The sequence below is a fragment of the Montipora capricornis genome, chromosome 13 (genome assembly GCF_036669925.1).
Source record: "Montipora capricornis isolate CH-2021 chromosome 13, ASM3666992v2, whole genome shotgun sequence".
In the NCBI taxonomy this organism is placed as follows: Eukaryota; Metazoa; Cnidaria; class Anthozoa; order Scleractinia; family Acroporidae; genus Montipora; species Montipora capricornis.
The window spans coordinates 16,834,630-16,859,629 of record NC_090895.1 but is presented as its reverse complement, the minus strand read 5'-3'; the positions used below and the strand labels follow the sequence as shown (position 1 = coordinate 16,859,629).

The 25,000-nt window shown below is 41.0% G+C and overlaps 1 protein-coding gene across 1 annotated transcript in view; it reads left to right on the top strand.

Moving 5' to 3' along the window:
* LOC138030145 (nuclear factor related to kappa-B-binding protein-like) overlaps positions 1 to 25,000 on the top strand; it is a 48,784-nt gene that overhangs the window by 6,788 nt on the left and 16,996 nt on the right. The window contains exons 9-18 of the mRNA XM_068878025.1: positions 400 to 430; positions 1,182 to 1,221; positions 8,445 to 8,662; positions 9,159 to 9,243; positions 9,615 to 9,771; positions 18,276 to 18,369; positions 19,249 to 19,275; positions 19,841 to 19,940; positions 23,482 to 23,547; positions 24,808 to 24,890. Of these exons, the coding sequence (XP_068734126.1) occupies positions 400 to 430; positions 1,182 to 1,221; positions 8,445 to 8,662; positions 9,159 to 9,243; positions 9,615 to 9,771; positions 18,276 to 18,369; positions 19,249 to 19,275; positions 19,841 to 19,940; positions 23,482 to 23,547; positions 24,808 to 24,890 (901 nt within the window). The remainder of the gene's footprint in view (positions 1 to 399; positions 431 to 1,181; positions 1,222 to 8,444; positions 8,663 to 9,158; positions 9,244 to 9,614; positions 9,772 to 18,275; positions 18,370 to 19,248; positions 19,276 to 19,840; positions 19,941 to 23,481; positions 23,548 to 24,807; positions 24,891 to 25,000) is intronic.

The window sequence follows — 25,000 nt, the reverse complement described above, 5'->3', positions numbered from 1 at the left end:
TTTTGTTATACAGCTGTAGTTATGATTAATTAGTAATAGGACTTTGGGTTGTACAATTCAGAGGCACTTGTGCTCGCAATTTCAAATCAGCGTTGTGTGATTTTGAAATTAAATGTACTGACGCTACATTTATTCACTCCCTGAATTGTACTCCACTCAGTCCTACATGTATTTACTATTATGTATTTTTTTATTGGTAATAGCTGTGGGTACATGTATTAAAATAAATTGGTAACAGCAGCTTCAAAATTGACAACTGTAAGGCAATGCCACTCCTGTCTAATTATAAGGTCCACGACATCATTGCAATTTATTATCAAAATTAAATCAAAGTGCTTGTAGGGTCCAAGTGATCCAATAAAAGTTACTGTATTACTGTAATGCTTGTTTGTTTGCCAGGATTCTTGAGGAATGTCGACAGCAATGCCAGGTACTGTACATTCTTTTATTATTTTTTTCCCCATTGTTTTCTTCTTTATTACAATTATAATTACTGTAATTTATAATATTTATTATTATACCCCATCCACACATATCCGGATATTTAAAAAAAGTGAGATATATTCATCCGTTTTTGCCTCAGGTGCACATGAATAATTATGACACTTTCGGTCAACAAAAATGAAGATTTTTAAAAACACACTGTAGATTTTGAAAATGGAAGTTTATCCTACATGTACATGCATATGTGGATAGGTGAAACAGAGGTTTTCAAATAAAAATTATGATGACATTAGAGGCTCATGATACATGTACATAAATGTACCAATGAGAGCCCATGCACATGCGTGCTCTATATGTGTACACTAACAATTAATGTACGTGGAGGTTTGCATTTTTGAATTGTGTTCATACATATTCATGTGTCCAGGCAAAGACGAAAACGATATGTGTAGACACAGATTTTTTCATAATTATGCGGAGAAAAATTGATATACGTTTTTTTTAAATATCTGGATATGCATGGCAGGGCTTTTAAAATTAATATTACATAGTCTTAAAAGGCCCTCGGGACTCACTGGTTCATAAAATGAGAACTTCATTTAACTTCACATTCAAAGTGCAGGTGCGCTACTGTACATTGCATTTTCCATTTTTAACTGAACTTCTTACTATAATTACATGTGTGGTCTGCATCATTGAAATTAGGTTTTTAACACATTTAATGTAATTTTTTTTAGGATGAGAATCTGTCGTCTGATGATGAAGAAAGAAGTGTAGGTAAATGATTAACTAAGGGCGCTTTCCTTTTCAGTTTGCAAAGAAAAGGCAACAATTTGAAGGAACACTTGCATGATAATCCCTCGCATTCTTCTGGAGGAAAATGAATAGACCTTTTCGGCTTGTACATTTTGTTTTCCCAAAACAGATCATGTGATAATACTCAGGAGGCTTTGTCCTTTGTTTTGTTTAGTAAAAAGAGTGCTTACAGGCATATTCATGCTTGCATGCCCTCATTTTAATGAACAAAACAAAAGATCAAACCTCCTGAGTATTATCACATGGTCTGTATTGGGAAAACAAAATGTACAAGCCGAAAAGGTCTATTGTGTTATGATTTGAAGGCATTGTAGTTCTTCCAAATGCTCGGTTTGGGCGGTCAGTGCTGTCAAATGGAAATTGTTTTTAAGTCTTGTCTGTTGTTGGTTTGATTGAAGTTGTACTTGTATATATTTTCCCTTCATTTGTGGACTTCAGTGATAATTCGCTCACTATGCTTGTTGATGTGACAGAATTGATTTATTATTTATAACTTCACGGAAACACAAGGCAAGAACGTTGATTGACATTTTGAAAGAATTCATTTGGATGGAATACATGTAGGCTTAGAGTTGAGTGCAGTTGAGTGCACATGTTTCAAAAGTAGAGGAAATAAGGATATAACTTTACAAGAAACTAAGCGTAGTTTGCCGTAATTTGTGCAGTTTGAATAGTTAGGTTTTACAGAAAACCACCGCAGAAGTAGGTTGAGTTAAGTTCCCTTGGTGATACCTGCTCTCCTTTCTTTCATTAAGTGATTAATTGTATTTGAATTTTTCAGCAATTACTTTTAATTATTACATAATTTTGTTTTAATATTTCAGAGTGAATAGTGATAAAAATTATAATTGTAAGTTGAACATTAAATATCCGATGCATGCTCTCTGTTGTGACGATAAATAAAGAACTACAGATAAACTCAACAGTATTTATTTCGCACATATCTCTGATAGCTTAATTGACAAAACCCTGAGGAACCAGAAAAGAAACTGAACGAATTAAAGTACACGATCAATATCACAGCAAACACCGACGACACCAACATGATTGGTCTCTGGTAAACAGAGTGCGACTGACATGTGCCCTTAACAGTAGCTCCTGTCCACTGCTTCCCTCCTGGGGAACCAGTACATGTCCAGCCCAAAGGCTCAAGGCAGGCAACAGGACCTTACTCCTCACCTTGTACATCAGCCCTAGAATAGTGCAGCTCTGCATTGTCCACAGCTATTAACAAATTGACCAGTCCGTCTTGAGCAGGTTCAGCAAAGGTGCAGTACCCACTTGCCCTTACTTTGCTTCCAATAATTATTATTCTCTACCTTGTAGTTTCCAGTTACCCTGGCTGTTCAGTTACCTCATTGTTTAAGACATTAACTCTAACTGTTTGGTCTCCTTGAGACCGACAACTCTGGCAAACTCCTTAAAAAAAGTTTCATTAGAACCATCATGCAAAATTGCATTCACTTTAACTTTCTAATCATTTGCTTTAAGCAGAAAACACTGGTACATTACGAAGAGAGAAAGCTTCAGTTGCTGTCTCCTGTGTGGAGGTCGATGTGTGTGAATGAGGCAGTGCCCCCTCCCATGGAGTAACTGCTCTCGTATGACTTGGGTCACTGTTTTGCTAACCAAACACCTGCTTCTGCCACCTCTACTGCTGTGCAACCCCCATTAGAATCAGCCTCAATTCCATGTACCATTTTGACTGCCTCAATTCAGATTTTCACTTCTTCCTTCAACCAATCACGCAAATTTATTACAGACCTGTATCTTTCATGCTCTCTCAACGAATGACTTTAGCTTTCCACCTGATTGTCTGCCAACGTCTTTACTAGCAAACTGTGGAATGCACCATCACCCAATTCCCCGTCTCACCCTTCTGCTTGTAACTTAACAACTGCTATACAGATAAGATCAACAAATCACTCAAAAGACTTTACGTCGGTATGGGCATCTTTTTGATCTGATCAATGCATTCTTACAATTTTCTCCTCTCACCACCAAACTTAGATTGGATAATTTTCTTGGTTTTGTCATATTCAGGCTCTGTAACTCCTAGCCCACTGATGGCCTCAAGGGCAGGTCCTGTAAGACTCTCCTAGGTCAACTAGCTTCACAAATATCTCCCAAAGATCCTCAAACTTGCTTTTTTTTCCCCACTGAAAACTGGAACCTTCAAAGGGTTGAGTTGCTGGTTACAGTAGCTAGTGTGATGTGAACTTGATGAAAGACTGTTTGAAGGTGACTGTATTGACAGACAAGGTAAACTTGATGTATGCGACAATACTTCTTTAGATGCATTTGTGTGTCCTTTTTCCAAAATTAATGTCCCTCAGGATTTGTTCAGCCTTTTCAATGGTATTGTTTATTTTGCTCTCTAAACCCTCCACTTCTACCGCAGCAGCCCTCTTATTTTCGGTTTCCCCAAAGCGTAAGTACACTCTTTGCAATTCGTCCATAACCTCGAGGCAAATTTCCAACGGTTTCCACAAACTGTTATTTCATCTTGAATTAGCTTGGAATCCACGCCACTTGAGCACAGCTTCTCCAAGTTGTGGCACATTTTGGTAACTACAGTCTTCCTGCTTTTTTTATCTATAAATCTCTTTACTCTTTGATAAGTTTTTCGACTCTTCCGTCAATGGCATAATTGGGCAATGAAAAGGAGGAGAATTCTTCCCAGCTCCACAGTGTCCTAGACTTTGCTGACGTTTCGCAAATGACCTCAACAAATACCCCCAGGCCAAAATGTGGAATAAACCACGATAAAACCATGAAATGAAAACCTCCCAGAATTTACGCAGTATTTGACTCAACTCCCTAGCTATTTCCAATCGTTAAATTCAGTAAAAATCCCTCGAAAAGTTCGAGATGGATAGAAAAACACGAGAAATGTAATCCAAAACACAATATGACTTCATGGAAACTCGAAGAATCCAGAAACAACGTGAAACTATAACATGTGAATAACAAACCTTGAGGATAATCTTAATTCACCAGTTCCAACAGTTGAACTCCTCCTCCAAGTTCCGTAAGACTAAATCCCAAAAAACCCAGACAAAAAGCAATCTGATGCAAATTTATCAAAACTTGAGCAATGCAATTCCTCAAATACTGTCTTGGGGGGGTCGCCAAAAAGTGTTGTGGCAATGAATGAAGAACTCCAGCAAAACTGAACAGTATTAATTTTTACTATTCATACACATCTCTCATACACTGTATGTTGACAATACCCTGAAGAACCATAGAAGAAAAATTAATGAAAGCAGCTAACAAAACCACTGAACTAAACAAAATGTGCGAATATATGGTAAATTCGAATAATATTATGGTATTCTTGAATTACACTTGACACCTGTCAATAATTTTCCGCATGTTATATAAAAAGTCACAACACAAGCAATGGATGGAAAATGTGAGGGATGATGTTGAGAAAGGTGGTTTAAGGGAGGAGGATGCATGGGATAGGACATGCTGGAGAAAGGAAATACGGATGCCCCGACCTGGCAGTAATGCAGGATAAGGAGGACAAATATCATTATTATTATTATTACTATTATTATTATTATTATTATTATTATTATCATTATTATTATTATTGTTATTTATTTATTATTATTATTATTATGGACAAGGGCGGTCTGAAGCTGTGAGTAGGCATGGGATTTGTCTTATATGGCTTAGGGGCTGACATATCTCTCCCTCAATGCCGTACCGGGAGGAGAGGTCGGTAGCAGAAAGCAGCGAAGGGCCAACTGCGTCCAAAAGCAGTCGCACGGGCCGAAACCCCGGGATGACTTGTTTGGTACGATTGTTATTATTATTATTGTTATTATTATTATTATTATTATTATTATTATTATTATTATTATTATTATTATAGCAGTATTGCACTTATAGATGCTGAGCTTACTAAAGAACATAGGGTATATTAACGTAACCAATGCTCCTTCAGGGATTATAACTTTCTATAATATACTAAGTGCAAAATGGTAGAAACCTACATGTAGTAACATTAGCGGTAATTGTAACCGCCCCTACGCCTGTAAAAAAAACTAATTTAAAAATGAAGTTCTAACATTTGGTAGAAAAACTGGCAGCTGGTTACGACCGTCTTAAAGTCAATGGACCCTTTGCAGATTTGTGATCACATAGCACAAAAGCCACCATACTGGAACGCAAATTGTTCACTGGGACATGTAAAACAAGCAAGTTAATCTAAAATTCGTTGTTTTAGATATCCCAGTGGGCAATTTGCATTCCAGTATGGCGGTTTTTGTACCATGTGATCACAAGCTGCAAAAGGCCTATTAGGTAGCAACCTTAAATGTGTGAGCGATGTGGAGCGTACTTGAAATGACCGATCTCTGCATTAGCCTTAAGATTTCTCTGCACCTAGAACCTAGGAGCACCCTGAGGGATCTTTCCATGTCCACAATCCAGCCTCCCAGCACATCTATGATCACATTGTATTGGTTGATCTTGTAACCTTTGTACTGTGCTTTCAGCTCCCATCGAAGCGGTCCATACGTGAGTGTTTTCTCTTCATCTTTCTTACCACGATTCCTCGACCCACGGACAGCTCATCTCAATGGTACTCACCATCTTTTCCTGATGGTTAACTATCCTCACATCCACCCAGTTTGCCCTCACCTTGTTATGCTCTGTGAAGATGGTAATGTCCCAAAATGCTTGCACATCTTGAGATTCATACAATGGCGTGGGTTGTATCTTGGAGGACCACGGGGGGACCTCATCAACCAGCTTAAGGTCTCGTAAAAGCTCAAAGTACAACACCTTTAAGGCCGCATTATGCCTCTTAAGGTATTAACTTTGGGCCAGCGCTGAACATCCTGTGGTCACGTGTGCCATACTATCTGTTTCCTTCCCACACAACTTACAGGTGATGTAATTTGCGGGGGTGGTACCAATCTTATGATAGGAGTATACCTTTGTTGATAGCATCTGCTCATACAGCTACATCATACCCACGATCGTGTGATTTGGCGTGCGTTGCCAGGTCGCCATCCATGTGAAACATTCTTGTCTACTGAAGTCTTCATTATCCCATCTTGAACTTAAAAGCTTTCCTTGCCACCTCTCTCCTCGTTTTTTTTTCCGGCGTACTGACCTCTAACTCTCTGCTTTAGCTCATCCTTCTGCACTTCTTTGCTTTTCTCATCATACAACCTCGGGTTGGGGTACAACAGATTCAAAGAGACACCCAGCTCTTCAGCAAATTTCCGTGCCTCTTTCAGGAGTGACCTGTGCCCCTTAACAGCAGCTTGTTCTTCAAAAGCACGCACTAGGCCCATGGTAGGATTTTCATGTCTGTATAACTTAACAGCTGACTTGATTTTAGTCTGCTTGTATTCAGGCTCCATTGACTTAACACCACACCCCCCACATGTCTAGGGAGATACAGGAGTGCAGTTAACCCAAGTGGGTGCTTCCAACCATTCTTGCAGATGATTTTACGAGATTCCCTGTCGATGTTACGAAGGTCAGTTACGCACCATTGCTGCGACCACATGAGATATGACAACACTGGCAATGCAAGCTGGTTGGTAGCCATGACTTTGTTCCTATCCGAGAGGGGGCTAGACCAAATGACTGATAACCTCTGTAGATAAGCATGAGCTGCAATGTCTAGAGCTAGTTTCTCCTGCTGTAGTAGGCCCTTCGGTGTGCCCAGGAAGTGATACTGCACATCTTCTTTCAAACAGTTGAAACCATTCAGGGTACATCATTGAGGTATCTGCGGCCACTTTAAACGCAGATACCATTCCTTTGTGTAGTGAGCATGCACGTTTCCACCAGTAGTTTACTACCCTATCCGGACCTGGTGCGCTCCAATTCTTCTTTAAATTTTCAAAATGACCTTAACAGCTTCCGCATTCATTAGGTCCCTGTCCTCTTCCGATGGGCAGGGGACGTGTTCACTAACTGCGATTTCTACTTCCTCAAGCCACTCAGCATTCTTGTGTCCAGACCCACTCTCTTCCCATAATGCTCTCCAAAACTCCTCGGCTTCAGCAACACTTTGGCTGAACATCATCTGGGTCTTCTGCGGCAATCTTTGTGATGGTCGTATCCACACGGCCAGGGTCTTCCGTAAACTTGTGGTTTAGCTCTTTTGCTTCCTCTTACCTTTTCTTCTACCAAAACTAGCCTTTATTCTCACTAACCCGAATTTCCTTTGTCGCTTTGTCCTTTGGGTTCTTTTTCCATCCTTTCAACACAAGAAATCCGCCACGACAGAATACACTTAGCAAGCCATATTTACGTGAATGGATTGTCCTTAGGTGTTGCTTTTTCCCTCTCCATTAGCGCAGTGATCATATTATTGATGGACAAAAATTTAAATACTTCGTTGATAGAGTTCTCTCTCATTTTGCTCACAATAAACAAACCAGTGCCAATGAACTTCATTGGCAGATCGAAAGTGTCGCAGATTGACTCACCTAAAAAACAGCTCAGATAATGTCGTGCAATCTGTGTCCAAAGAAAATCGATTGCATCCCAGGACTCAAGACACACTCTTGGTACATCTTTAAACTGTAATATCATCATTGCTGTGATCGTAACATTGGCATCATCCCCCGGGGGGAATTTCTGGTTTCCTTAGTCTTGATAAAATCTGCAACTGACTGGTCATTTCCGTGAAAAATGATACCCTATTCTAGACCGAAAGGCTATGATTTATATACTGTATCCCAGATTAAACTGCTTGTAAACCATACCCTTCACAACAGCACATACCTATATAGTCCATATATGGCAGTACCCCCCTCCCCGCCCAATCGTCATTGTCAACGCCAGCATCGTGACTGTCATCAACACTATCACCAACTCCTTCATCAATGTGCAACTCCCATGACCCTGGTCATTCAACCTTCTCTTCTGGTCATTGCCCCATGCAGTTCTTTTGATAAGCTGTCTATGTGTCTGTGTTGATCAATGGATGTAGGTATATACATACACTGCATAATTTATGGACTCCCCAAAGAGTTAATACTGTGTTAAGGCTACCCGCTACCATGTCGCAACACTGCTAGCTAGTTCTTCTTTGTTGCATCATCAGTCGATATATGTTGTTAATATTAGATCAGCATAGTTAATACCAAAATGTTACAGTATTAGTCCTCTTTTTCTTTTTCTTTTTTTTCTTTTTTGTTTTTCAGGTGGTACATTTGGCTCTCTTATGTCACCCTATCACATGCTCCCTGGAGTTTTCAATGGTGTTCCGGGAATGTTAGGAGCTGCTTTGCCATATCCTGGTTGTCATGGGTTTCCATTCCATCCTCCTACAAGTCATCGTGTGCCATCACCCAATGTGGTCACTGAGGATGACTTTCAGAAGATGATCCAGGTCCATCGGAAACGGAGAATGGCAAGTGAGGTATATTGTAGTTTTTTTTTTTTATTTCCTTTTTTAACCTAAAATGTATTTTCGGTAGAGTGGCCTTTAACCCATTGATTCCTGGGACCCCCCCCCCCCCCCCCCACCCCCTCCAATTGACGAGTGAAAGTCGTCTGGTCTTTATAGGCAGAGTAAAATATAATAGGTCTTACTGTCAGGGGTCAATGAATTAAAAGAACGTCAACAAATCATTATTAAGATTAAGATTGAGATGAGGAGCAATAGTATTTTTATCTCTCAAAAATGCATGGTTACCCCCAGTTTTCTTTTTGGATACCAAGAGTACTTACTATGATCTACTTTCTCCAGACAGATTTAAACCGTGCAAAAATATCCCTGTATTTAATAAGCATCACTGATAGGAAATACGAGTGCTGTATGTCAAGCTGTGCGGAACATATTATGTGCGATAACAATAATAGGCAACGTCCTTAATCACATTATTTCTCTTCCTGTTTTCTGTCCCTGACGACAGGATCACCCTGAACTGGATACAAGATTCACCTCCATTCAGGACATCATCTTTCGAACAAATCCCACAAGGAAGCCTTTAAAATCCTGTGAGTTGCAGCTCTCTACACAGAAAAATACATTTGAATTTCAAAAACTAATGTGCCCATGACCTACACTGTACATTGTAATTTTATTGAATTGGACTTTCTTGAGTTCACATACATGTCGACTGAATTTGGTTGCCAAACCACTTTGGCAGGTGTGGAATTTTGGAAGTATAATCAGACCTGTTCCAATCCTTGATCTGACTTGGGCACTTTTCTCTGACCTGCCTTTCTGATTGCCTGTGCCTATTGGATCTTCAAATTTTACATACAGTAACATTTCTTAGTCTGTTTCGAACCCATTCCTCCTTTCACCTTTCAATACTTTAATAGGCTGTTTTATTTTTTACCTGATTGATTTTACATGTACATAGCTGAGTTATCAAAGAAGAAGGACAAAAAAGCTAAAGTCAAACGCAAATTGAAGCAGAAACTTCAACAGAAGCAAGAGAGGCAGGTACAAGGGAAGTCAAATCCTGGTGATTCAACAAAGAAGGAGGAATCGGCAAATGCTTCGCAGAGTACATCACAGTAAGATTTAAAGCTTAAACTGATTCCAGTCATGAAGACATCTACGGTGTGCACCTATATACATGCATGACCCAGACAAAATTAATATGATGAGAAGTGACACTAGCATTTCGATAACATCAAGTGCCTGTTCAATATTTTAGTTGTTTTCCTGCCGAAATCATGTTCATACCAGAAACTACATTTTGTACACTGACATGAATGTAGTAAGAAGTACAAGTATTCCAATGGTCGCAGTTCATTCACTCTTATTTGGTATATTTTTTCGTCTCAACACAGTTTTCTCTAAGAAAAAAATAGTTTCACCCTACAGAGGGACAGCGGCAGGGGGGATGGTGGGGGTTTGGCTGGTGGCCATGGGAGGGGATCCTAGGAGAGGACAAACAAGTACATGTAAGTGTACGGAAACGTGAGTGAACAGGTAGAAGTGTGATGTCTTGGATTAATGCTTTGGTGTGCAATAAAAGACAATACACACAACTTGGGCGTAAACGAGGGGCAGGGAATGTACTGGCAAGGCTCGGATAATATCCACCGCCGGTATGGACCACTGGATGAGGGGCCTCAGCAACTAGCCGAGGGGGTGCCTCATGCCTGTATTGCAAGGCGGGCATAGTTGCTGGCATAATGTCGTGGGGCCAAGTTAACCCAGTCCAGCAGAGTAACAATATGCCCCCTCCCTAACGGGGCTTCAGCACAGGGCTGAAGGGGTGCCGCAGGCAGCAATTCCCCGCCCATATTTTATTAAGGAGAACTATTGAATAGGTTACAGAAGCTCATAAGGAAAAAATAAAATAAAATACAAAAGAACCAGAAAGCAAACAGGGCGGGGGGGAGGGATTAAATTGCTCAACGGAAAAAACAGAACTAGTTGAGCTTTGGAAATGTCAAACTGAGAAGGCTCGCATGGCGCAATGGATGAAATAGCCAAATAAGGTAGTCGCGTGATGGGAAGTCACGCTCTCCTCCCAGGCGCTGCCCAGTATTTGCTTACCAGCATTAACATCTATTTTATTCTAAAATATCATTTAATGCTTTGGTGCGCAATAAAAGACAATGCACACAACTTGGGCGTAAACGAGGGGGCAGGGAATGTACTGGCAAGGCTCGGATAATACCCACCGCCGGTATGGACCACCGGATGAGGGGCCTCGGCAACTAGCCGAGGGGGTGCCTCATGCCTGTATTGCAAGGCGGGCATAGTTGCTGGCATAATGTCCTGGGGCCAAGTTAACCCAGTCCAGCAGAGTAACAATATGCCCCCTCCCTAACGGGGCTTCAGCACAGGGCTGAAGGGGTGCCGCAGGCAGCAATTCCCCGCCCAAAACGCCGAGATAAACGAGGAGTGCCCTGTGCGAAGCCCATTTAGTGGTTTTGCTCCCAATTTGACAGGGAGAAAAAATGACCCCATCTCCACGGAGTTGCAATAGCGAAAAGCAAACATTGCCTGCCCCAAAGGTGAAAGTAGAGAACCGACGAGTGGAGATAGGGGTCGAAAGTACGACATGAGCATAAAAAAAAAATAATAATAAAAATAAAAAAAAATAAAAAAAACCAAAGCCAATGGGCATCGCATAGAGACTTGAGGGGATAGGACCCTCACACAAAACAATTAACTGGAGGGGATAGGACCCTCGCACTAGACATTTGAATGGAGGGGATAGGACCCTCGCACAAAAAATTTGACTGGAAGGGATAGGACCCTCGCACTAAACATTTGACTGGAGGGGATACCCGTACGAAAATTCTGGGCGAGACGCGGGCGAGATTCGGGCCATAAAAAGTCTCGCTGATGAGCGATACAGAGCCTGACGATAATCAGGCTGACAGGAGCGATAAAAATTGAACGATAAATGAGCGAGAATGGAGCGGGACATTTGTATTACTCTGACATTTGGACGATATTCTGAGCGATAAACGGGCGAGATTCAGGTCCATAAAAAAACAAAAATCACGCTAATGAACAATACATTTTTATGGGCGTGACGTTAGTTTATGGCTTATAATTTCGGGTGTTACGAAAACTAAGACCTAAGACCTGGTCTTAGCTTTCGTAGTACGAAAACTACAACCCCGCTCTTAGTTTTAACTAAGACCCTTTGTTAATAGCGGTAATTACGGCAAAGAAACCCGGGAAAACTTACCGCTACTCAGAGATTTGGGCGCTGCATGTTGTTTCCTCACACGATTAAGTTTAAACAGACACAACGCCATGAGAAGCTTGAATGTTGTGCGACCTTGCGCGACAGAAAAAAAGTGGAATTTATTGGCACGGAAACTAAAGATAGGGTCTTTCGGAGAACGAGAAACTCTGTCTGTTAACCCTTTGGTCATAGCAAGAGTCCATGTTTTGGTTGTAACCACTAAAAATGTGATACACGCACTCTTCTGTCAGCACACATCCAGTTTCAAAACAAGTCCACAATTTAGCCGTAAGTCACGCAAACAGTAAACGGATGCCCGTAGATGGTCAATTTTATTATGATGCCTGATAGGGGACTGAATAGTTTTACATGTAAGACATAAGTAATTTTCTGTAAGTTTCTCCGTATTTATCTGACTCACAAGCTTATTTCTCAGCTTATTACAATGAGGATATGAAGTATCATCTGCCAGGGGGTGAGGGTACATCGCGCTATCCTGGTACTTTGACGCATTATTTATAAGAAACATTGAAATCAGTATAAACAGAAACAAAATAGGCCATAATTGAAACTATGCCTACTTTAATAGGGCCATTATAAATTATAAACTAGAAAATCCCCTGCCTGCCACTCCCCCCACCCCAATAGACAGTACCACTGTTTTTTGTTTGCGTGACTTACGGCGACATTGTGGACTTGTTTTGATACTGGGAGCAAAATTACAAATGTGTATCGACAAAATAATTCTTGTATCACATTTTTAGTGGTTACAACCAAAGGGTTAACAGACTGAGTTTATCCTTATTTGAAGGATACTATCTTTAGTTTCCGTGCCAATAAGTAAGCGAACGATCAAGGATCCGAGACCAACTACAGTAAACATGACCCTTGTCAATGATCATTGCGTGGACAGTCATGTAAGACAGAAACATGTTTCAGTTTAAGGTAACTTAAATAAAAAGAATGTACCAGCCTTTAGCATAGAACAAAATGCGACTGAAGTCATTCAAAGTGTCCATAATAAGGTAAGCATGTTAGTAGCCAGGTTTCCACAGTGATCTGTGATCAGATAGAGAGGTCGTTTCTAGTCGCGTTTCTCATTTATTTTAAATCTTCATACATTGTTTAAAATCTATTTCATAAAAGAGAAAATTGTTCCAGCAATATTAATTAGAGCAAATGAATGCTGTTTTGATCTGGTTGATTACTGTCCTAAATGGGAAGAAAAAGCTGTGCATCTGTGTAGAGATTCAGATGTTTGCACAGTTCAACTGAAACGCGCGCCAAAAGCGGTTACAAATATTTAATTATCGATAGCCAAAATTCAAACATTGTTCTTCCCTATTAAAGGTTTTCCGTCCAGCGACAAGCAATTCCTATCATTAAAAAATTATCCTCCGTTTTGGGCAAGCAGGATAATGCTGTCTTCAGGTAGCTACATGTAGATTGCTTCTCCCGAACGTGCTAAGCTATTTGAACTTACCTCTCCGGATGCGGGTGGGTATCACGCTAAATGTATCACTTGGAAAAAATATCCAGCCATATACGTATTTTAGCTCAAAATTCAGAGCGGTAAAAAATGGTTTGCTCACCTTTTACCCGGGGACGGACTACACGTACAGAAATGCAGCAAATAATATAATACATTAGAACGACAGCCAGAGTTAAGTAACTGATTTGCATTTTTGAGTACTCCCTGATCTATTTCTACTAAATTTTCTTATCGAATAACAAGTAGGGAGCACTTATGTATCGAATAACAAGTGAGCAGCCTGAGTTTCACCGATAATACAGCGTGACAAATGTCTCGTTACTGCGGCGTAAATGAATAACCTGGGGTTTCACTTTTTCTCGCTCACTCACGCCACACTATCGGCGATAATCGAACCAAACTAATGTCTGGCTCAGTCGCACAAGCGCGACAAAATGGTTGTCTCGCTTTGTCTCGCTCAGTTCTGGCCTTAAAAACAGCTTTATGGCCCGAATCGGGCCCGAATCTCGCTCAATCAGGCCACAAATTTTCGTACGGGTAGGACCCTCGCACTAAACATTTGACTGGAGGGGATAGGACCCTCGCAAAAAACATTCGACTGGAGGGGATAGGACCCTCGCACAAAACATTAGACTGGAGGGGATAGGACCCTCACACAAAACATTCAGCTGGAGGGGATAGGACCCTCGCACAACACATTTGGCTGGAGGGGATAGGACCCTCGTGCAAAACATTTCCGTCAAAATAGTCATTTCCAATAGTACTACATGAACTTGAGAGGGCAGAAAGCCTAAGGAAAGAGAATGTCACAGAAAGCCCTCAAGTGCCGAATGGGCCTTTTTCCTTTTTTGTTTTAAAGGAGAAACATGGCATTAAGCTTAGGATAGTGCTATCACCCATGCGATGGCTGGCATGTGGCTGAAAAGGGGATGAAAGGCAATCGTATCGAGGAGAAATGAGGGTGGGGGGAAGCAAACGCACACAGCAGGCTTCCAGGGGGATGCCAACATGATTGCTGTACCCATAGGTGAAAACACTATAGGTTCAGGACAATACAGGAAAATCTGAATTAAGTTATCCAAGGAACTGTCATAGATCATTACTGATTGTTAGAAAAATCCAAGTTTCAATGAGATACTCAAGTGCTTTCAAGGATTCCAGGGGGTTGTTAGCAGGAGGAGCAAGAGGCCAATGACTGAGGAACCTGACATATTGTTTCCTTTGGAGTCCTGATGTAAGCTTGGTATGTGTTAGGATTCCAGCGACCCAGAATTTGAAGAGCCAGTTGAAAATGCCAGTGATTCTGCCAGTTGTAGCAGCACCAATACTAAAGCTGTGAGAGGCAGAGGAGGAGCTGTCATTGTCACAGAGGTTTAAGAGAGACCATAAGTTGTTGGTGTGTGAAGTCTGGGTGAGATATGGTCCACAGGAGAAGCTGAAGAGTAGCTGGCCAGGGTCTTGAGTTGCAGTTTTGAGCATATAATCTTGCAGGGCAGACGATGCATAAAGGTCTGAGTTTGACCTTGCAAAACTGAGCCTGGCTGTCTCCCAGAAAGGGTCAGTTTTGGACTTTTAAATTGCAGTGTCAAATGAAGTAGGGTGAAGGATGTTGGGATGGAAAGAAATGTCTGTTCTAGCAAGGTGGGACTGAGGGTCGAAATTGCCATTGCAGGTAAATTTGCTGCTTCTTAAGAAGCCAAAAAATGAAAGGGTAAATGCAGCCCATAACATAAAGGAGTCAACATTTGGTAGACTTAAAAGGTTGTAACTTAGTATACTTAGATGCTATGGAGAACTGATGAGGTGATCAGGTGGCAAGCCTTCTTGCATTCCCATGGGAGAGCTTGATCCCCCTCAAACTTTTGTGAAGGACTGGCATAGCCAGAATGTCCAGGAGACAGCCAGACTCAATGTGAAGGTTGTCAAGTGCTGCCAGATAAACATAATCGTGCCGTAGGAGCCTGTATTGCACAGATGAGTAACAAAAGGGATCAGGGTGAACTTGTGAGCAGGTCGAACAGGGAGGGGGTATGGAAAGCTGATTAAAAATGAAGGGGCACTCCGTAGGCCAACGGGACGGGCTGTGTAGAGGTAGTAGTGGTTTTTCCGGGCCATTCCCTGGAGCTCCCTCAGGGGTGAATGGGGATTATTCTGGAGGCAGGTTACGGGGTCTGAAATTGCGCCTTCCTGGTTGCTAATGCAACTAAAAAATTGAGTACTGGCGACCAGAATTTCACAACTGGTCACCATTGTTAAGGTCAGATCTGTTTGCCAAGAGGTGTCTTACTTTTTATCCTGAGACTGTTTTGAAATAGAAATGAAGGAGTTTTTCCGTTAACAACCTCCATAACCTCACAAGCCGTTGTTTCTCATAAAATATGTATTGCAGGGGGAAAAACGACTCAGTAAAGAGATTCAAGGACTGGTGTGAGGAATGTACCACTATGGCGGATTGTGTTCGACAGGGTGTGACTAGTGTTTCCGTAGCTGAAATTTTCGACAAACTAGGGGGCAGATAGATTTCATTATTACATGTACATTCAAGGTCGGATACCTTTGCTCTCCAAAATGTGCGCTTTTGAAAGTGAAAAGATAATGCTTGACACATACACAAGACCATGCGGTCGTTGCTTTCTGGTATCCATAAAACAGGTCAAAATGTACTAGTTAATTTGGACCCTGGGTTAGATGTCTGTTTTAGAGGGGGAGGTTTGTGGCTGTTTTCCTACGAAAGTCAACATCATAGGAAGGCCATGCCAAGCCCGCAACTTCCTTTGAATGGTCGCTTGATAGGGGAACATCTCTACCGCCCTTTGGGGAAAAGAAGTGAGAAGTGCAGAACCAGGGGTGGATCCAGAGTAGTTCAAGTGACTTGCAGAAATCACTCAAATTTCTTCCAAACCTTATTTTTTTCAGCCCTTTATTGCAGTTCACGAGGTCAACTATCCTTCTTGTTTTAATTTTTTTGAGAAATATGACAAGAAAATCGCTCCCAATTGATCGACAGATAAACAGCTTACTTCAACAACAAATCAAAACAAATCGCGAAATTCTGAAATCCCTGTTCAAGACAATAATTTTTTGCGAAAGAAACAACATAGCCCTCAGAGGTCCACGAGATGATGATCCACAAAATGCCAGTCTTTCTGGAAACTTTCTGGCACTATTAGAATTTCGAATTGACAGCGGCGATCAAACACTGCAACGTCACTTGAAAACTGCACCCAGAAATGCGACATATTTCTTAAACCCGTCAAAACAAGATGATTACAACTGTGGGTGCTATCATAGTGAATAATTTGTCGCAGGAAATCAGGGGGAGCAATTATTTTTCTATTATGTCTGACGAAGCAGCTGACGTATCAAACAAAGAAAAAATCTTTCAGTGGTGATCAGATTTCTTGATTCAACCAAAACAGTCAGAGAAGGGTCTACCTTTGTGAGGATGGAACGACAGGAGCAGCTTTCAAAGATTTAATATAGCTGATTTAGGATTATCTATGGATGACTGTCGAGGCCAATGTTATGGTGCGGGAAAATGGCATTCGGAGAGCACCAAATTTCAAATTTTCTTGGGGGAGCATGCCCCCAAACCCCCCTAGTTTAGTTGGTGCAAATCACTCATGAAAAATCCTGGATCCACCCCTGAGAAAACCATACAGAAAATGCCGACAAGAATCGAGCTGGGCTTACTTTTTCCGAGAGGAGGGGGGAACTCTTTGTGGTTTACCGATAAAGGAAATGGAAAGCCCGGGAAGGTCGTTATCTGGAAGGCGCGAGTTTTCTGGCAGCACCGCGACAAACTCAACATACTCACCCTTTAATGTTGCGCGTTTAACTTTGGTTGGAACATGTGCTGATAACGGCGACTGTCCTTGAAAAATGGGGAAGGAATGTTGTTGCTGGCACTGGGATGGTTGAGAAGGCTGGCGATGAAGTCGAAGTCGTTGGTGAGTAGCAAATGGCATGGAGTTTGTCGAGGTAGCACAGATTGAGGCGGAGGCTCTTGAGGTTGGAGCAGGAACTGATTTGGCGGTAGATTCTTCGATTTTCGTCCCCGATGATGGAAATAAGAGTGGCTAACGTGGTTGGGGACGTGTCTGTGTGTGAAGCTCTTCTTGCTTGGACGCCATCTTGGAATAAAATTTGACCGTTTTGACCGCTGTTTCAAGCAGCGCATCGTCAGGGATGGTGACAATTGGTGGGTCTATATAGGATGAAACTTCCTCAGCAGAGGCACTTGAAGTAAAGGGGGTTCACGGTGGAGCGTGAACGTTTCTCTGCGGGTCAGATGGACGCTTGGTGTACGCGAGCTACAAGATGGTGCGGAAGGAACAACGGTGTGAAGCCGTCCAATAAATTGTTCCCGAGTTCCAGTAATAAATAAAAGGTTTGAGATAGCAAGGGGCGTAAAAACCGCGTTTGTGAGGTCAGCAAATTCCCCAGCAAAGATTAAATTGCTCAACGGAAAAAACAGAACTAGTTGAGCTTTGGAAATGTCAAACTGAGAAGGCTCGCATGGCGGGATGAATGAAATAGCCAAATAAGGTAGTCACGTGATGGGAAGTCACGCTCTCCTCCCAGGCGCTGCCCAGTATTTGCTTACCAGCATTAACATCTATTTTATTCTAAAATATCATCAAATAGAGAGGAAGAAAAGGAGAATTTTTTGCCATATTGTGTACTATTTTTCACAAGAGGAGGGCGAGGAAATAGATCAAGATGCAGGTTTTTCATGGGTTCTTGTCCTTAATTAAGTTAGAAGATAATGAGTGTTATTTTTCCATTGTGTGCACTTCACCGGAAAAGAATGCAAATATTGTGCTAGCTTTCAATGGATTGTATTTTGTTATCTTGTTTCTTGATAGGATTCCAGTATGGTCGCACAAAGTGCCTTGTTTCTTCAGCCTTCTACGTGAGATTTTATCTAGTTTCTCAGACTCAAAGGCTAACTTACAGAAAGTAAGTTTAAATCCTATTCCATAAGTATAACATTGCTTAATTCCAGTATAATAGAGTCTGGGTACAATTTGCCTGTTGTTCACATTTGCACATTTAGGGGATAACTTCAAGTGCGACAGAGTCTGTCCCAGACTTGTATGGTTTCAGTCTTAATTATCGAATAGAAAACAACGCATTGTTATATAGAGAACAATTGCTTAGACATGCATTCAACTTGTCTTGTGGAATACCTCAGGGAAGCTGTCTAGGTCCAGTTGTCCAGAATTTTTGCGCGGTTTACTGAATATGCGGGAAAAGCAGATCTTAACAAGTGATATTGAAATCCAAAAAGAAAATAGGGGGTAACCACGCATTTTTCGACGATAATTAATCAACAATATTTGTAAAAAGCTCTCTGAAAGATACATGGTAACCCCCAATTTTCTTTTTGGATACCAAGAGCACTTGCTAAGTTCAGCTTTATCCGAATAGTTTTGAGCCATTCAAAAATATTCCTGTATTAATAAGCACCGCCGATACGAAATCCGAGTGTCTCGAGATGCGAAGAAGGTATGCACAATAGCAATAGTAGGCACCATCCTTAAGAGACACTTAAAGACATTTTTATTTTAATAAAAAAGCATGACACTTAGTTATGCCCAGAATTTGATATATTTTATTTCTTACATTTACTTTTCTCTTTGATTGACTACTCTTAATTTTCTATATTTTATTGATCTTAACTGCATTTTCGTTTTACAATGTTAAGCGCTTTTGAATGTGTTATAAGAAGTGCTATATAAATTTATTATTATTATTATTATTATTATTATTAATTATAATTGTTATTATTATTATTGATTTTACTTTTCTTGGATCTGTGTTTGCTGCTTTGTTTAGATTGAGGAAATGGTGAGGAAGTGGCAGGTTTGTTTAGCAGTTTTTTTCTCGTTTTACGCAAATAACACAGCTTCAGTGAACTAATTCCAAATAAGGTTAACCTGTCATTTATTCAAACATTACAAGTATGTAATGTGGAGGCTAACTAGATGCTTAATTTGATCTTCAAACCTTTAGACCCAAATCATTTAAACCTCTGTTTGCATTCCCAACGTTGTAACTTTCTACTCTAGTTAGTTGTGAGGAAGTGCAGATTGTTATTCACACTCGGGTAGAAAGCGCTCAGACATAATGCAAACTGTTTCTTCTAAAGCGTTGTCAAACTACCCGGGGGGGGGGGGGGGGGGGGGGGGAGTACTTGATGTATCCCTGGTTGGGGAGGTGCGACGCGGCCCCTCATACCCTGACCCTGTTTAAGACAAATATCGCTGATTTTCCTACCCATTTTAAGACGGAATTCCGATTTTTGATACCCTGTTTAAGACTAATGCGGGTCAAACTAATGCAGTGCAGGAACAACAATTAGAGGAAAGAAGCTGTGATACGGTGTAAATGTGTTCAGTGGTAGTTCTCTTTTTGTTTGTTTTTAAAGCTGTCCCCATCTTGCGCTGAAAGCACATGGAGCAAACAGGAAGCTGATTGGGCCAAACTAGCTTACTCTTCTCTGATTTTTCTCTCAGGCAGCACAGGAGGTATGCATCTTTGTTAACTATTAAAGGCTTTAGCTCTACACGTTTGGTGAATCAAAACAAATTTGAGTATTCAAATGGACCAATCATACATGTAACGACAATTAAACGCTGAAGGCTATCAAAAAGACCAATCAAAAAGCAGAGCAAATTAATATTTGAATTGGGAAAAAAGGCAGGAAAAAGTATGAGCAATTCAATTTAATTTGCTTTTGATGGTCTTCGAGTGTGGCGCTAGATTTTTGTTCCAATCAAAAAGCGTGATAATGCAAACCAAAGCGATAGCGAAAATGTCGTCCATTCTACGTCGAAAACCACGGTGACCCTAACTTTTAACTTTCATCATTTAAGACATACACAAAGCAATGCTCGACTCAAGCTCCCACTCGCTATTCACACGCAGTTGTTTTCGTTTTCCCGACTATCTGGAAGCCTGGAACAGGGTACTCTGAAGGTTTGTCGCACCCCAAGGAATCGTTGGGCGGGACTCGTTCTGTTGTCGATTTTGATTCCATCATAAATCAGTAGTTGTGGGGGAATCTCGCTTCCGTAAACATACTTTTATTAATAACAGCACCGCAGCTAAACTACTATTCTGCAAAAGAACTGTATGAAGGCTATTGCGAAATCGGTTGAGGCCTTTTTAACACTTATGCTGTGTTTACACTTGGGCATTTACCAAGGTAAACGTTTACTGACTAAACCTTCGTACATTTGTACAGTGTTTATACTGGCTCAAATCGCCGAGGTAAACCTGTCATCAATCACGATTATGATCAAATCGAATTGGCGGCAAATTCTAAAATCCATGTATAAAGTGCATTATCTGCATCGAAGACCTCATAACTAGGCCACAGTACTGATGAGGCATCTGTGGAAGGAATTGTTGATTGTACGGCTGTTGTAACGGTTGTTGCAGTGCGAAGCCAACTTGAGAATACGTGGAATATGCATCTTCCCTGGGGAAATAATAGATGGAGAATAAATACAGAGAATCTACGGAATTGCAACAAAAAAGAGATTATAATAATACGAACAAATAAGCAATACAATGATGTTAACTTTACCTCTCGATTTGTTGGTTGTCATAGTGATTACTGTCTTTGTTTTTTTTTTTTTTTCCCATGACTCGTAAGTAGATCAAAAACAAACGTGAAAACCAAATTGCGAAAACTTGATCACCACGCACCGGTGGCTCAGTTGGTTGAGCATTGGGCTGTCATGCGGGAGGTCGTGAGTTCGACTCCGGCCGGACCAACACTCAGGGTCTTAAAATAACTGAGGCGAAAGTGCTGCCTTTGTAATTACATCTGCAAATGGTTAGGCTTTCAAGTCTTCTCGGATAAGGACTATACCTGGAGGTCCCGTCTCATAACCCTTGTTGTAAATTAAATAGTCTGGGACTTTAAAGAACCCACTCACTGTTCGATAAGAGTAGGGGACGTAGTCTCTTGTGTTGTGGTCTGACCTTATCTGGACAGGAGCATCTTGGACTTCCTTAAAAATTAATTGTAAACTGCGTAACAAGCAGTCTGGCTAAAGCCCCCACAAAGTATTGTAAATTAGTCCTGAAAAGCCCCGTTGGGTAGAGACTAATAGCCTAACGATTGTACGATTGTAACGATTGTATTCAAATGAGACTGACGCAATCTGGACACCACAGGATGTGAAATACCATGCGAGCGCATGCGGATATATTTGTCATCTCGACCTTGGTTGATAATGATAATGAACTTGTATAGCGCCGATACCAATATAGCTATTTTCATCAGCGCTTAAAACATAAAACTACATAAAACCTACTAAAACACATTAATAAAATTATGAAAAAGCTTTCTGAAATAAAAATGTCTTGAGTGTCTTTTAAAAGATGCTACTGAGGGGCTACTCCTGATCGCATAGGGCAGTAAATTCCATAGTTGAGGAGCAGCAACAGTAAAAGATCGATCTCCTAAAGTTGTTAAGGTCTTAAATTTCACAGGGTTTAGTAGCAGTCCATCACAGTCCGAGCGTAACTTGTATTTACATGCTTCTTTAAGATTAATAAGTTCTTGGAGATAAAAAGGCGCTAAGCCATTGATATCCTTATACGTTAACAGTAATATCTTAAAGTCAATTCGAAATTTAACTGGCAGCCAGTGCAGATTATACAGCAGCGGTCGTACATGGCAGTACTTGGATTCCTGAAAAATTACCTAGCTGCAGCATTTTGGACCCTCTACAGCTTATTAAGCTGATAGGTTGGCAGGCTATAGAGCCGGCTGTTGCAATAATGCGACAAATGCGTGAATAAGCGTCTCAGTGGACCGCTTAGAAAGATATTTCCTAATTCTTCTTGTATATTATACAAGTAATAAGAAGCATTTGAGCAAATATTATTTACATGAGAATTTATTGAAAGAGTCGAGTGTAACCATGTCCCCAGATTCTTAACTACCCCTTTTGGTCTAATTACACTGTCTCCAATTACAATATGATCAATGTTAACCTTGGCTAATTGTTGCTTGCTACCTATCATTAGAAATTCTGTTTTATCATCATTGAGAAGTAGTTTATCATTGGTCATCCAATTGCGTATATCATCCACACAATGCTGAATAGCAGTGACAGCCTCAAATTGCCCAATGCTCTTATTTGGACTAAAGGACACATACAGCTATGTGTCGTCAGCGTAGCAGTGAACCGTAGGGAGGTGCGCCTTGATAATGTCAAACAATTTGCTTGCATAAATCATGAAAAGCAATGGTCCGAGGCAAGAGCCCTGCAGTACTCCAAAGTCCAAATTCAAATTCTGAGATAAATTGCCTTGGACCATAACACACTGGGATCCTCCACTTAGGTAGGAACTAAACCATTCAAGTGCCATCCCAAATTGGTTACCGACCTAAACCCTTCCTGATCACAGGGTTAATCGAAATTTTGCCTTGGTAAACTTTCTATTGTCTCGGGCTGCGTTTACCATGGTATCCCTTGGCGTTTGCACATGGAAACTCCAACACCTCGGTAGAACGCTCAAGTCTAAACACGGCATTAGTCGAGGAAAAGGAAAGGAAAGGAAAGGAACTTTCAATGTCTAATCTTCTAGCGCTGTAGAGCACTAATCGGGGACACTGTAAATTGAAATTAACAAGTTAACATAAATCAAATCAAGTTTTGGTTTTGAGGAGAGGGGAAAACCGGAGAACCCGGAGAAAAACCTTTCGGTGCAGAGTAGAGAACCAACAAACTTAACCCACATACAATGCCGAGTCTGGGAATCGAACCCGGGCCACATTGGTGGGAGGCGAGTGCTCTCACAATTGCGCCATCCCTGCACAGGCAGGGATAACTAGACGTAAAAGACGAGGGTCTGCAAAGGCTCACAATCACCTTACAGGCATTGCGTGCCGTGGAACAATTTTCTTATATGAAGATCCCACCAAAGCTGAAATTCATCCAATTAGATCGCTACGATAAGCAATGCGAATTTACATAACAAAAACAAACGGTCGAAAAGCCTGTCGGTTGAAGGTAAGCCTTTAACAGTTTCTTATTTTCTTGCCAGAGACCCCGGCTAATTTTGTCCCCTTTGTGGATTTTAAAGAGAGACCCCAACATTGGAAGTGGATAGGTATGTGTTATGGTTTGTGCACGAGCAGTACTTGTGGAAGTCGTGTGGTTTTGTGCATGGTTTACTGATTTTTATTCCGGCCCAGATTTCAGTGAAACTGTATATATATATATATATATATATATATATATATATATATAAATATATATATTTTTTTTTTTTTTTTTTTTTTAATGAGAACCATTTTCCCAAAAAAAGTTCAGGCTGAGATTAGCCAGAATTTGAAGAACATGCTAAGAACTTACCAAGACTGAGAGTGAGGCTGACGTAGCACTTATGACCAGAAATGCTTCTAATTAGATGCATGCCTAATCTTGACATCCAACTCAAAGTGTCCCTTAAAGTCTAAGCATGTGCTACCTGTTTCCAACAATAAGGTGAGGGTAAAGAATAGCGCTATTTTGTAGGGTTAGGATAAATGCAGATGTTTATCCTTACTTGAGGACCTTGAGGGGAAGAGCAAGGGGACACTTAAAGCGCTTTCCATTTGAGAGAACTGACCGGCCAGACCGGCCATTTGTAAGGAATAACTCTACAACGCCTGCAATATAACACACTTCGAGGATAATATATACTCCTCCGGAACAATGCGAGGGATTATATCGTGCATGTGTTCCTTCAAATTGTTGCATTTTCTTTGCAAAATGACGGGTCTGGCCGGCCAGTTCTGACAAAAGGAAAGGGTCCTTAGTCACGCTTACTGAATCTGAGTGCAAACAATTACACGTATCTTTGGAGTCATCTCAGTCCGTTTCATGCTCAACCACGTTGAGACTAATTAGTGTGCGCATCTAGGCAATCACACTTATGTTGAGTGCCTTATGCTGCCTAACAATGATCTAACAGATATTTAATACATGTGTATCCAAACTCATTTCTCATTGCTGGAGGCAGTGTGGCCCAGTGGTTACATGTAGGGCGTTTGCCTTGAAATCCAGATATCCCAGGTTTAAGAGCCTCTCTGACCACTCGTTGAATTTGATCCTGATAGTCCCTTTCAACTTTCCAGCTGCACTAGCTAACTGGTTTGCCTCCGGCCGGTTGGGATTCTTAACAGTTGTTGTTGCTGGTGTGTTCCGTCGTTTTATTAACTGTGTTTCATTGGCCCTGAAAAGCCCCTATGGGTAGCGGCCAATTAAGTATGTGTTTTATTGTATTGTATTGCTGAGTCTCAATGCATTCATCTCTCCTATTGCTCATATACTGTAAGTGCAAGAATCACTTTCCCTTTCGTCATCTCTCCTGTTGTTCATTCCCTAGGCTCTCAAAGAGACTCCGATGCTCAGTTAGAGCCATTATGTGAAGACTGGCTTCGAATCAAAGGAGAAATAACAAACAAAAAGGTATGATGCAATTCAACAACGTTGCTCACTTAGGTGGTTGGTTGGTGCATCTCAGATATGCTTTGAGGTTAGCTTGCAATACTGCGTAGGATACAAAAGTATTTCAGCTG